Here is a 14,784-nt window from a genome sequence, read left to right on the forward strand (position 1 = left end):
TTTGCACTGCACTTTTGATTTTTAAAAGAAACGGTGCTACATTTATTTATATCAACTGGTTACAAGTAAGGAAATTTAATTTGTAGTGAAGAAAGAAGAAAATTGGTGAATTTTACATATTGTGAAAAAATATTAGCAAAGAGTTGGAAACAGTTTTGAAGATGAACTCCTTTCTCTTTTAGGCTTATGTGGCATTCATTTCAACACTAGGAGGAGGTTGGCTAGAGAAAAATTTTGCTGCCTTTCTTTCTCATGTCCTAAGCCTTGTGTCGCAGTCACACCCGAAAGCCGCCCAAGCTCAGATTGATGCCGTCTGCTCTCGTCGTTGTGTCTCATTTGTCCTCCGAGCTACCATAGGAGGCCTTCTTGGAGAAAAGGCTCAAATTGCTGCTGCAAAGGAGATTTGCCAGGCCATCTGGAAACTAAAGAAAGTTATGGGTATGGATTTTCTTGTCTATTTAAACAGTTTTAAGAGGATTGTGCCTTTGGAAAGGCTGAACTGGTATATTACTATATTAATACAAATATCTTGGGGGCTGATAATAGTGTACCAGAAAATAGTGTTTAATTAGTTTATCTCCTGTGCTATCTTAACCCTACTCTATTTACCTTTACTATCACTATTATTGAAATATCTTTTAGTTTTCCAAGTCTTCCTTTTCAGTGGCTCTTGCTAAAAGAATAATCTCTGATTAGGTTGCTTTAACTTGGGAGTTGAATTTATTCAGTTTTTTCTCTTACTGTAAGTTCCTATTCAGACATTTCATTATTGCCTCAAGAGTTTCATACAGATTAAGTAGCTTTGGTGATTTTGCTTCTGTGCTTTTCTGCTTCTAATACCCATTCCCTACAGTGTATCTTAATAAAATGGTGATACATAGTGAATTCTTGCATTTATTTTAGATGCAGGGATGAGTGATGGTAATTTGGAAACCCGGCTTGGTTCCACAGACGTAGCAGCTAGCCAGCATATGCTAGTATGTGCGTTACAAGAGCTTGGAAATCTCATACATGGTCTGGGCACCACAGCTGCCCCTTTGCTGTTGGATTCAAGTGCAGGTACATCTCTTGTTTGTGAATTATCAGAGTTTTTGTTTTAATTTGTATACTAGATAGATTCCTCCCAGCGAAGGAAATCTCCTTCATATAACTCACTGATTACAGATCCTACCTTACATTTCTTAGAACTGTTTCATGAGAAATTTATAATCAAGATTATCTTAAAATATGTATGTATTTGAGTCTTTGATTTATTCAAATTATTTGATCACTTTTCACAATATCTTTATTGAGATAAAATTCAAAAAACAAAGTTCACCATAGCAGTTTGTGATTTTGATATATATGCAAAGTTGCACACCCACAACCTGTGTCCACTTCATGTTTCATCACATGCTGTCCTGCCACTGCTTTATTCTCTAGCCCCGGACAACTTCTGTTCATTCTGTACATTTCCTATCAAAGGAATTGTGCAATATGTGGTGTCTAGTGACGCTCTTCTTTGAAATACTTACATTTCAAAGTATATTTTAAATGGCTTTTTCAGATTTCCTGCTGCCTAGATCCTTACATCGCATTTGTGATTAGAATTTTAGGTATCAGTTTGACATGAAATTTAAATGGTTTTTCTTTTTGCATAGTTTTGAAAAGACACAGAAAGAAAGATATACACAGAATTTTCCCAACAGCTGCTTCATTCCCCAATGCCTGTAATGGCCAGGACTGCCAGGCTAAAATCAGTAGCGCAGAGCTTGATTCAGGTCTCCCACTGCTGGGGGTAGGGGTTTAACTAATTCAGTTGTATCACTTACTGTTTCCCAGGATGCACATTAGCAGGAAGCTGGAATTGGAGGTTGAGCTGGGTTCATAGCCAGGCACTTTGGTATGAGTTATGAGCATCTCAACTAGTGTCTTAACTACTATGCCAAACACAGTCTTTTTGGATGAGATATTGAATCCTAGTAAATATCAATGTTTTTGGTTTCTCACTAGTGGTAGTAGATTTTTAATAGATTAGCAGTTCACTAAGGACCCAGTGAAACCTGGATAATGACATTTTGTCCACAAATATGAGTAGTTCAATAGATAGGAAGTATTAGCAGTTATGCAGTAAATGAATTAGAAGAGATGAAAAACCATAAAAGCATGGGTCAAAGTGTGACACTTTTTTTTAAGTCCATTATTTTTTGTTGATGATTTTTAATTCCTAGTACCTACTTAGTACTGATGTCAGGCCAATGAAGCCAATGAGGCTGGCTGTATGGCTTTCTGTGTTAAGCTACCACCTGCAGTGCCAGCTGCTTCACTTCTTCACTTCCCACCCAACTACCTTTCAGTGTGTCTGAGAAAGTCTTTGGGTCCTGCCACTCAAGTGGGGAACCCAGAAGAAGTTCCTGCCTCCTGACTTTAGCCTGGCCTGGTCCTGGCTTTTGTGGCCATTTAGAGAATGAACTGGCAGATGGAAGATCTTTCTCTCTCTGTTTCCTCTCTGACCTGTATTTTAAAAATAAATAAATACTTTTTTAAAAAGATTTATTTATTTTTTTATTACGAAGTCAGATATACAAAGAGGAGGAGAGACAGAAGGGAAGATCTTCTGTCCGATGGTTCATTCCCCAAGTTAGCCACAATGGACAGTGCTGCACCGATCAGAAGCCGGGAACCGGGAACCTCCTCCAGGTCTCCCACGTTGGGTGCAGGATCACAAAGCCTTGGCCGTCCTCAACTGCCTTCCCAGGCCACAAGCAGGGAGCTGGATGGGAAGTGGAGCTGCCGGAACTAGAAAAGTGGCCATATGGGCTCTCGGTACGTTCAAGGCGAGGACTTAGCTGCTAGACCACGCCGCCGGGCCCAGTAAATATATTTTTTTTTTTTAAAAAGGCAGAATATTGGCTTCTTCAAGAAACAAAAGACTTTTTGGTTTGCTGACTTAATTTAATCTAGTTTGCATGAAGAAATGCAAGTGTTAGAAATATTTCTCCAGTTATCACTTAATGTCTGATTGTAGTTTTCAGTAGGCATTTTGCTTGATAGTTAAATTGCTGGCTTGGATGCCCATGTCCCACACTGAGGAGCCTGTGTTCATTACCCAGCTGCAGCTCCAGCCTCCTAGTTTCCTGCTAATGCAGATTCGGGAAGGCACTGGTGATGGTTCAACTGATTAAATTCCTGCCACCCATGTGAGTGTTTCCAGTTCCTGGTATTGGTCCCAAGGCCTCACTAGCTTTTGGGAAGTAAACCTGTAAATGGCACTTTATTCTATCATTCCAGTCAGTCAATCTATCAATTGATCGATCAGTCGGATCTTATTGGTATACATGTGGCTATTGGCTTTTTTTGGCTATTTTGTAGTTTTATCCGTGTACCTAAGTCATAACTTGTTTATTCTGTCCCTCCAGGCCTTCTTGACAGTGTCATTTCGGTTATTCTTCATCCTAGCGTTTCCGTTCGGCTAGCTGCAGCGTGGTGTTTACATTGCATTGCTGTGGCATTACCTTCCTACTTAACGCCACTCTTAGATCGCTGCCTGGAACGGCTCTCTGTACACAAGTCTTCACCTGAAGCGGTGACTGGGTTTAGTTTTGCTGTGGCGGCTTTGTTGGGAGCAGTGAGACATTGTCCTCTAGGAATTCCACATGGAAAGGGCAAGGTAATGATTTCATTCTTTACATGTGGTAAGGATGTTTCAGATGTTTCCTAAAAATGTCATCGTCATATATCATCCAATCAAAAACATGCAGGACACGTATCTAAGCAGCTAGTTCTGTTCTTTAAGAGTTAAATATTGTAAAAAAAAAAAAAAGGAGTTAAATATTGTCAATATAATCGCTGTGAAAAATGATAGGATAGCTTATTAAAAGTGTATAAAAATTTTTATACTCATACGAATAAAGGAATATTTTCTGTACTTTCAGTTAGAAGTATCTCTGTGAAGTAATGGTTCCTGAAGGTTTTATTTTGTTGTCTGGCCCTGCTGCTGTATAGTGTGTAATACATTTAAAATTCCATTGTAAAAGACAAATTAAGCTGTGGAAGAACTTTATGTAATAATTTTATAATCAGTGGTTTTATTAGTGCTATTATTTTGAAGTCTGTTTGCATATCAACTTTAGATATATAATGATGCAGATGTTTATGAACTTAAAATGTTCTTTGTTGAAAAATGCTTATATTGTTTTGGCTCTCCAGAGCCTAGAAGCAATGATAATCCAGTAACAGAACATACCCAGTTATGACTCCAAATATGAATTTCAACCAGAAAGTTACTGCTTTTATAGAAGAGAGAGACTCACTATAGGGGTGGGACAGGAAAAATGCACAGTGTAAAATTATGGTGTCTTGTTGTGCCTGAAAGCAAGAAACTTGTTTATCAAAGAGGTAAAAGGTGATATGTAAGGGGGCTCCCGCTGGCCAAAGACTGAGTAATTTGCACATCACAAATAATTGCTACAGTAGGTTAAAACACCTTTAATATGTAAAGCCTCATCAGTTTATAATGATACTCAACAATACCCCCCAAAGTAGTAGTGATATAAAATAGAGTTTTGTGGATAAATCTTGTGCTTTTGAATGCAGTGTTTTCAATGCTGAACCAAGGAAGTAAATAACTTAGTTTTATTATGCAAAGAATTGTGAAGAGAAGTAAACATAAAAGTTTAATGAAATATGCAAACACAAAGCATGCGTTGCAACATGTAATAGGATATTATCTGATATTAAAGCCCACATCTCACACATCTAACAGTGTTTTTAATAGAATAAACCATCATTATTCTTTTTTTCTCATGGTCACTTCTGTGTTGTTATTGAGTTTTGTAATATTTCCTTCACTGTTGGAGCTCTGTCAAAGATCATTCAATAACTAAACAACTCACAAAGATGCTTTGGGTATTGACAATGCCATTGGAGTAAGGTGGTTATGAACTGGAGGAGGTACCAATTTATTTTAAAAATTTTTAGCTATATTCTGCACTAACACATCACATCTTGCTAGGCAAAAAATTTATCATTGCATTTGTTTAATTAAAATTAATATCTGCAGATCTCATTATTGAGACAAGAGCTCCAATTCCATATTATTGAAATCCTATTCTAAGATATTGTCTGGTTTTCCTATTTGACTAGAATGATTCATCTTGCCCTTATTCTAGTTAATCCTAAATTGATACTACTAAGTCTTAACAGATTACTGTCAGGGCTTAGTGCTTAGGACCTGAAGACACTTGCATTCCATATTAGACTATCTGCACTCAGAGTCTTGGTTCCAGCTCCCAGGTCCAGGCCTTGGGAGGTAGCACATGATGCCTAGTGTAGTTGAGACCTTGTTGTCTACATAGGAGACTTAGGGTGAATTCCTGGCTCCTGGTGTGGGACTCCTGCTGTGGCCCAACCCTGGTAGATTTGGGCATTTGGATAGTGAACAAGCAGGTGAGAACTCTTCTTTGTTTCTACCTCTTGAATAAATTTTAAAATCATGATTAAAAAAGTTCTATTGGTGGTTCTAAAATAACGGTACTGAATAGTTTGGTTGTTTAAAATATACCAGTCTTCCATTTCAGGACATTTATATGCTAGCTCATAACACTTGCTGCTTTTGCAGAGGTGATTTGTGATATATATTCTCATGCATATTATCTGCTTCCTGGCCTTTGTCCTGTGTAAGCATACTTTATTTGTAAATTTGAATATCTAGCTTTTTGTCTCATACTACAATGCTGGCTATTCAGACTTGTTTCAAGAGATGTGTGTTTTGTGTACTCTACAGTGAATTACAGGGTTGCTATGTACTGTCCAATATACCAATATTTAACCTTGAAAACTGAAGTTTTAGCAATTTCCTGTATGACATTGTCTTAGCATGTAGTCTATGATTGATAATCATTTTTATTTGTTATATTTAAGTTTTCAAGAGGTTGTTATTAGTTGTACTATCCAGTGACTTGTAAGCTGATGATTTTTTTCTATCATATTCTTCTTTACACAAATAGATTATCATGACACTAGCAGAAGATTTGCTGTGTTCTGCTGCTCAAAACAGTCGTCTTTCAGCTCAGCGTACACAAGCTGGATGGTTGCTGATTGCTGCTCTGATGACATTAGGTAATAGTCTTGTAGAAAGTTCACATAAGCGGGGAACTGTACTATGGTATTGATATAAGGGAACTCAGTGAGGGGGTGGGGAATTGGGGAGGGGATAAGGAAAATCCCAGCGTCTATGGAACTTTATCATAAAATGATAATAATAATAATTAAAAAAACAGTAAAAAAAAAGTTCATATAACCACTAAATGCTTTATGTTTTCTGACTGAAAGAATTCTTTTATGTGATTTGATGCGACTAACTTTTCATATGTGCCATAATTAAAATAGCTGCCCGCTTTTTCTTCAACTAGTTTCCTTAAGCCATTTCTTTACTTCACTTCTAAAGTGTTTTGGGAGAGACAGAAAAAGGGAGAGGTCTTTGCACCTACTGTTCACTCCCCAAATGGCCACCATGACTGAGGCTAGTCCAAGCTGAAACCAGGAGCCAAGAACTTCTTCTAGATCTCCCACGTGGGTGGAAGGGACCCAAGCATTTTGGCCTTCTTCCTTCACTGCATTTTCAAGCCAATGTCAGGATCTGGATTCTAAGTGGAGAAGCTGAGACATGAAGCAGCACCCATGTGGGATGTCACAGGCAGCAACTTAGCTTACTGCACTACAATGCTAACACCTCATCATTCCTTTTAATACTCACATTGTCTCATCTTTATTAGAGGAAATCATTCCAATTGGTTCATGTATTTTTAACATAAATCTAGTGTTCTCTGAAAATGTGCTTGTCTGGGACATGACCAGATACCCAAGTTTTATATTCACAGCCATTTCCCTAAGGAACTATGATTTTTTTTGTGTGTGTGTGAGAGAGAAGTGAATTTTAGACAATAATCTGAGTGGTTTATTCATTTTTACATCATACCTGATGATTAATCACTGGTATTTAGTTTTACCTCATTCATGGTGATGAATTTTTCATCATTCCTTTTACCATTTTATGATGTTTAATTACTTTTAACATATTTGCTTTGCTGTACTAAGGTAAATGCAAGTAAACTGCATTAAGTCATTTTTGAAATGCAAACTACTTTTTCTGACCTGGTTGCTATACTTCCCAGTTCATCTAATGTCTTATAAAGCAACTTTGATTCACTTACAGATGATACCACCATATATTGTATATCTGTGTGCATGTATATTGTTCTCAGGTGTGAAAAACTTAATTTTGTGTTTTAACTTTGCAGTTACTATAAACTCATTTTTCATAACTTAGTCTATATGTGTTATGTTATTGCATTGTCTTCAAGTCTAGCCAGGCAGCGGATGCCACATTGTCCACTGTTGAGGTAGTAATGTATCTTAGGGAACATTGGCAGGTAACTTGTATAGATTTTCTCAGTTATGGATTCTTTCAGTGACTGTCCACTTTATTTTATTTTGTTGTCAAAGATGTATTTATTTTTATTGGAAAAGTGGCAGATTTACATAGAGAAGGAGATACAAAAAGAAAGATCCTGCATCTGCCGGTTCACTCCCCAAGTGGCCGCAAAGGCTGGAGCTGAGCTGATCCAAAGCCAGGAGCCAAGAGTACCCTCCAGGTTTCCCGTGCGGGTACAGGGGGTCCCAAGGCTTTGGGCCTTTCTCTACTAGTACTTTCTCTACTTAGTACTTTCTCTACTTTCTCGAGTAGAGAATTGGATGAGAATTGGAGCAGCCGGAATAGGAACTGGCTGCAAGGCAGGACTTCAGCCACTAGACTATTGCATTGGGCCCCTATTTTATGTTTTAATGTAATAAATAAATGCTGTTAAATATTGCTATTATATCATTTTTTAAAGGTTTATTTATTTATTTGAAAGGCAGATTTACAGAGAGAAAGAAACACACAGAAAAAGATCTTGCCTTACAAACTCAGAGATCCACCAGGGTGTGGGTGGCAGGGGCCAAAGGTTTTGTACCGTCTTTCATTTCCTTCCTAGGTACATCAGCAGGAATCTGATGGGAAGCAGAGCACTTGGGACTTGAGCAGTTGTTCTGATAGATGTTGGCGTCACAGATCTTACCCTGTAGTGCTACACAATAGTCTCTTATTTCTTAAACAGACATTACATTGGAGTGAACCAGCAGATGAAAACTGTCTTTGTTTCTGCCTCTTGAATAAATTCTGAAATAATAATGCTTGAAATGATTCTAGCAGTGGTTCTAAAATAATGTTAGTAAGTTGTTTGGTTGTTTATAGCCTTCCACTTCAGGACATTCATGTGTCACAGCAGATCCAGAAAATGAGAAAAGACAGAAAGTACCACCGTAGTGAGTCACAATGTTTGCATTAATCGGAAAGTTCCAGCTAAGTTAAGAGTGACCAGTCTGAGTTCCCCTTACACTGACAAGTTGAATGAATTACAGGTCCTGCAGTGGTTAGTCATCACCTTGCCCGAGTTCTGCTGTTGTGGAAGTGTGTCTTTCCAGCATCTCCTAAAGATCTAGAAACAGAAAAGAGCCGAGGAGATTCATTCACATGGCAGGTAACGCTGGAAGGACGAGCTGGTGCACTGTGCGGTAGGTTAAGTTTAGTCTTCTCTTTCCCTCTCCTTCGGCTCCTTCCATCCTTTGTCCTTACAGGTACCATGCATCTCACCTACTGGAAGGGAAGAAAGTGTGCCTCTAGTGATTTTTATATTTAACATAATTGATTTGTTGTCAGCCAAACTATGATGTAATGAACCACTCTTGAACAATTTTAATATTTAAGTTAATGTATATTTTAATTATTACAGCCCAGTTGAAAATGTTTTATTAAGGGCAGTCCAGTTGAAAACTATCAAGATACCCTTAAAATGCTTTATATTAAATATTCTTCCTTTTAGAAATATTTCAATTTGACTTAATTTACATTGAGTTAGCACAGTTCCCATTTACTATATACATGCATATGTTTATTTTTAATAAAATTTATTTTGACATTCTTTACATAGTTAATTAGGGTAAGAAGGTTCAAGGTTAAAATAGGACCCTTTGATAGTAGACTGTTAAAAATAGCATTCCAACACAAAATTTTGAATTATGGATGAGAATTCTGGAAAGATAAAGAAGGATTAGTATTGATTATATTTGTTTCCTTAAGACTTTTTAGAAGAGTTTATTTTGAATTTATTTTGAATTTCAGTCTAACTTTAAATATTAATTTTATAATAATTCCTTCGAGAAAATCCTTTCACACAACACCTGTTTCAACTTGGCATGCAAATTCAAGAGTCATTTTATTTTGACTGAATGAACTCAAGAGCCGAGGGCAGCTGTTGCACAGAAACTCTTCTTTAATCTGGTTGTTGGTCTTGGTATGAGTAGGAATGGAATACAGTAGCTTCTATTTTATATTAGTTTTTGTTTTTAACACAATTCTTTATTTCTTTAATAAAAATGCTATGCTCTGGTGCTCCTTTTATTATTGATTATACCATGGCAAATAAAAGTTCTCTTTTTCAGCTATGAAGAGCTTTGTTTCCTACTGTGGTGATCTCCTGACTGACGAAGTCATCCAGCGTCTTCTCCCGCCGCTTCCTTGTGCTGTGGATTTGCTAACTCAGTAAGGATTGGCTATTTAGGTCACATAAAATTTTTTCTTTTCTTTTTTTTTCTTAATTAATTTTATATGTATTTGAAAGAGTATCAGATTAAGAGGGGAAAAAAGAGGAAGAGAGAGATCTTTGATCTGCTGATTCACCTCCCAAACAGCTGCCAGTAGCCATTGGCTGGGCCAGTTGCTGGGCTGAAGACAGGATCACTGTGTGAGTCTCCCATGTGGGTTTAGAGGCCCAGAGACTTGGGCCACCTTCTGCTGCTTTACCAAATGCATTGGCAGGAAGCTAGATTGGAAGTGTAAAATCTGCAACTTCAACTAATGCCCATATAGGATGCCAGTGCTGCAGGCAGCAGCTTAACTCACTGTGCCTCAGTTCTAGCCCCCATACAATTTTGTAAGAGCAACGAGTTCTCTTTGATTGTGTGGCACTCTTTTTGTATGTTAATATGGCAGATTTCTGTGGTGGCAAATTGTTTCCATTTTGCTGAGGGAGACAATTGTTTAGGCGTGTGTGGTGTTTTATTAGACTAAGATCTTGAAAGAAACATTAATAGAAAGAAACTTGTTTATGAAGAGTATACCTTCCTATGGACAGATTTAACAAGAAATAATAAGATTTGCTAACCTTTTCAGGTGTCCTTATAATGGATTGTTAGAGTTAGTCTGCATTCATAAAAACTAGGTGCTTGTTAAGTTTTACTATTTTGTTTATATTTTCATAACTTTGAGTTAAGCATGAAGATAGTGTATATTGTGCATGCTTGCAATTTCCAGATTAATAAAATGTAAAGAGAAGGTCTGTTCCAAAAGTATTTAGTGATATAATATTTTATATATAGCTAGAAATACATTTAAGATATAGCTTATAAAATTTGATAATGCAGTAAAAAGCTATGGGTCCAAAACAGCAGTAGTTAAGATTTGTTTGCTGTAAGGTCTAGATGGTAAATGTTACATACATTATGGCTAGGAGGTCTAAGTCACAGCTACTTGGTAGCTCAAAAGGAGTTATAGATAGTGAGTACATACTATGATCCAGTCAATATTCTATTAAGATTTCTTCTATTAATATGTAAGACAGAATTACGAAGAGAGAGAGATTGTCCATCCACTGATTCACTCTCTAAAACACTATATGAACAGAGTTGGGCCAGGCTGTAGCTAGGAGTCCAGAACGCCATCTGGATCTCATGTGGGTGGCAGGAGCCCATGTACTTGAGCTGGTGCCCTCTGGATGTACTTTAGCAGGAAGCTAGAATTGGACCCAGGCACTCCAACATGGGATGCAGGCACCCAAGAGGCAGTTTAATCGCCATACAAACATCTGTCCAAACTTCCTTTCTTTATTCAGCATGGATTCCGAGTTTCAGCTCTTGTTCAGCTAAATTCTCTTCCTTCATTTTGGCTGCTATATAATTGTGTAATTGAACAAGATATTGATCCTTTTACGAATAGATATATGGCTTATTTCCAACTTTCTGCTTTAAAACCTTAAGCTAATAATATGAACATTCTTATTCAAGTCTGGGTCTTTAGGAAGTGTACTAGCATTGAACTGACCATGCCAAAAGATATTTGTGTGAACACCTTGATGAGATAATATGAAATTATTTTTCAAAATTAATGTTTCTCCCAGTAATTTATTTGAGTGCCTTTTGATCCACTTCTCTCACCCTTATTCAGACATCAAGCAAATCTCATCCAGTGGGCATAAAATGGTATCAGTTCATTGTGGTTTCAAGTGTGTGTTTGATTCTTAATGATTTAGGCATCATAAATTTATTATGCCTCATTATGTCCCCTTCTATGAAATGCCCATTCATTCATACATTTTGTTTTGTTTTTAATTGGAAAGGCAGAGTTGAAGAGAGGGAGAGAGACACAGAAGAGAGAGGTTTTCTGTGCTCTGATTCATTCCCTAAATGGCCACAATGGCCAGGGGTGGGCCAGGAAAAAGCCAAGAGCTAGCAGCTTTCCCTTGTCTGTATTGCTGGCAGGTGTCCATACCTTTGAGCCATGTTATGCTGCTTTTCCAAGAGCCTTAGCAGGGAGCTGGATCAGAAATGGAGCAGCTGGAACATGAGCCACTGCCCATATCGATGCTGGCATTGCCAGCAGTGACTTTACCCACTAGGACAAAACGTCAGCCCTTTATGTATGTTTTTAATCTGTCTTTCTTTTCTATTACTGTTCCTTTTTATAATTGAGTAATACAAATTTTTACATGCTTTTGATACTATTCTTGTCCTGTTCATTAAAATATTAAAATATTTTTTAGGTTTTTTGATTGACAATCATTATCAATTCAAATCTGTTTATTGGGTTAGTACTCTGTATCTTGATTTAAAAAGTCTTTTGGGGCCTGGTGTGGTGGCATAATGGTTAAAGTCTTCACCATCACACGCCAGGATCCCATATGGGCGTCAGCTCTAATCCCGGCAGCCCTGCTTCTCATCCAGCTCCCTGCTTGTGGCCTGGGAAAGCAGTTAGGGACGGCCCAGAGCCTTGGGACCCTGCACCTGCGTGGGAGACCTGGAGGAAGTTCCTGGATCCTGGCTTCGGGTTGGCTCAGCACCGGCCGTTGTGGTCACTTGGGGAGTGAATCATCTGACGGAAGATCTTCCTCTCTGTCTCTTCTCCTCTCTGTATATCTGACTTTGCAATAAAAAGAAAAAATTGTTTAAAAAATAATAATGATAAAAAATAAACTTCTCACTTTAAAAAATCCTTTCTTCCTGCAAAGATGTAAAGTAGGGATCTGTGCGGTTCTCAAGAAATAGCGAAGCCTGAATATTTTATGAACAGAAATTTATTTTTCACATGTCAAGAAACAGAATCCAAGATAAGGTACCAGCAGGTTCAGTTCTGTTGAGAACTGAGTCCCTACATCCAAGGTGGTCCTTGTCATTTTATCCTCCAGAAAGAAGGAAAACATCTCACAGGGCACAAGGGACAAAGGAACAAAAAGAGGCCAGGCCCCCGTCCCTTCATTGTGCCCTTTTAACATGATATTGATCCTTTGAGAGGCAAATACCCTCCCTCTTCCCACTGTTGGCATTAAGAATTAAATTCCAAGTTCAAGAAATTTAGGAGACACATTCAGACCAGAAGATCTGAATTCATTTTCTTTTAATATGGATAACAAATTGTCCTGTACCTTGCTAAAAAGAAATTCATACTTCCTGTAGTGAATGCTATTCACTTTTGTCATTCATTATTATATATTTCTATGCCGATGCATAATCTTTCTGCCCTATTATTCTCCATTGGTCTATTTCCCTGTTCTACTCCAACACATACTACAACTATAATATTTAGAAAAAACTTTTTAATCTACTTTTCTTTAGTCATAATTCAGTCTTTTTTGTGTTATATACCTCTCAAAGTTCTATTAATGTTTTATTTTTTATACTTTGATATTAAGTAGGCATATGTACATTTAGAATTATATTCTGGTGAATTGAATCTTGTCATTAAATAGTAACTTTCATTATTGTGACAGTGTTTCTCATTAGAATCTAAGCTTTAGGATTATTATACTTTTTTCCCCATAGCATTGCTTTTAGGTGTGTCTCATAAATAATGTATAATTGGATTTTTAAATGGAGTCTCTACTTTAAATTGACACTGAATTTCTTTTTGAAAAATATATATTTTAGAGGCTTTTGGGGGCCAGTGTTATGGCATACATAGAAGGTAAAGCTACCCAGCATTCCACATGAGTGCTAGTTTGAGTCCCATCTGCTTCACTTTTTTTTTTTTTAAGATTAATTTATTTCTATTGCAAAGTCAGATATATAGAGAGGAGGTGATACAGAGAGGAATATCTGTCTGCTAATTCACTCCCCAAGCAGCTGCAATGGCTGAAGATGAGCCTATCCAAAGCAAGGAGCCAAGAGCCTCTTCTGGGTCTCCCACACAGGTGCACGGCCCCAAGGCTTTGGGCCATCCTCGACTGCAGTGGCTGGAGCTGCACCAATCCGGAGCCAGGAGATTCTTCCTGGTCTCCCACGCGGGTGCAGGGTCCCAAGGCTTTGGGCCATCCTCGACTGCTTTCCCAGGCCACAAGCAGGGAGCTGAATGAAAGTGGGGCTGCCAGGATTATAATTGGCACCCGTATGGGATCCCGGTACATGCAAGGCGAGGACTTTAGTCACTAGGCCACCACACTGGGCCTTATATATATTTTCTTACACAGCATGATAGAATGATTTCCACATGTGGTGCTTCTAATACCTCTTATAACACCTTATTAAAAATCCAGATAGCACCAGTGTTTATTAATAATATGGATAACTGAATTAGGTTTACATATCAACCTTTTTGATGTTTGCACATTGTCATAAACCTTAAAATAAATTTTTTTTCTGTTCATTTTAAGGCTTTCTTCAATATTAAAAACATATGGAAGTCCTTTGAAAACACCATCAGTAGTTTATAGACAAAGACTGTATGAACTGCTGGCTCTGTTACCTCCTGAGACCTATGAAGGTATGTGTGATAAACTAAAGTCTTCTTGTTTGTGGTAGAACAGTACCTGAAAGTAATAGTCATTTGTTAAGTAATTGAATGAATCTGTCAATTACCCTGGCAGTTATCTAATGCCTTGTTTCCAGGAAGGAGGCTTAAAAGGTTCAATCTTAATGCACATGTCTACCATTTTGTAGTGAATAAAATGCATTCTTTTAAAAAGCTTCTTTTTGAAAATGATGTGGTTTTTATTTATTTGAAAGGCAGAATTCCATAGAGAAGAGGAGAAAGAAAGAAGTGAATTAGAGAAATCTTTCATCTGCCCCAAATGGCTGCCAACAGCTGGGGCTGGGCCATGTGAAAGCCAGGAGCTTCATCCAGATCTCCCGCATGGGTGCAGGGCCCCAAGCACTGGGGACAGCTGCTGCTTTCCTGGACATATTAGCAAAGAGCTGGATTGGAAGTGGAGCAGCCAGGTCTCAAACCGGCATCCACATGGGATGCTGGTACCACAGGCACAGGCTCAACCCACTTTGCAACAATCTTTCATGTCTTGTTTTTCTCTGGGCATGCTTTCGTTCTGCTCTGTGGGAGAGAATGAGTCACTGATTTGGGATCTCCATCATTTTGCAGAGAAAGTATAGTGTAAATCACTGTAAATTTGTCCACTCATAGTTTTCTTTCCATTGTTCTAT

General features: G+C 37.9%; 1 protein-coding gene across 2 annotated transcripts in view; it reads left to right on the forward strand.

Moving 5' to 3' along the window:
- The window catches only part of HEATR5A (HEAT repeat containing 5A), an 85,364-nt gene that overhangs the window by 14,284 nt on the left and 56,296 nt on the right, over positions 1–14,784 (forward strand). For both annotated transcript variants that reach the window (XM_040968682.1, XM_040968681.1), the window contains 7 exons: positions 183–438; positions 904–1,059; positions 3,399–3,649; positions 5,988–6,099; positions 8,443–8,595; positions 9,523–9,622; positions 14,001–14,110. In XM_040968682.1, the coding sequence (XP_040824616.1) occupies positions 183–438; positions 904–1,059; positions 3,399–3,649; positions 5,988–6,099; positions 8,443–8,595; positions 9,523–9,622; positions 14,001–14,110 (1,138 nt within the window). The remainder of the gene's footprint in view (positions 1–182; positions 439–903; positions 1,060–3,398; positions 3,650–5,987; positions 6,100–8,442; positions 8,596–9,522; positions 9,623–14,000; positions 14,111–14,784) is intronic.

This window comes from Ochotona curzoniae, unplaced genomic scaffold, assembly GCF_017591425.1.
Source record: "Ochotona curzoniae isolate NIBS_2020 unplaced genomic scaffold, NIBS_Ocur_1.0 scaffold_4701, whole genome shotgun sequence".
NCBI classification, from domain to species: Eukaryota; Metazoa; Chordata; class Mammalia; order Lagomorpha; family Ochotonidae; genus Ochotona; species Ochotona curzoniae.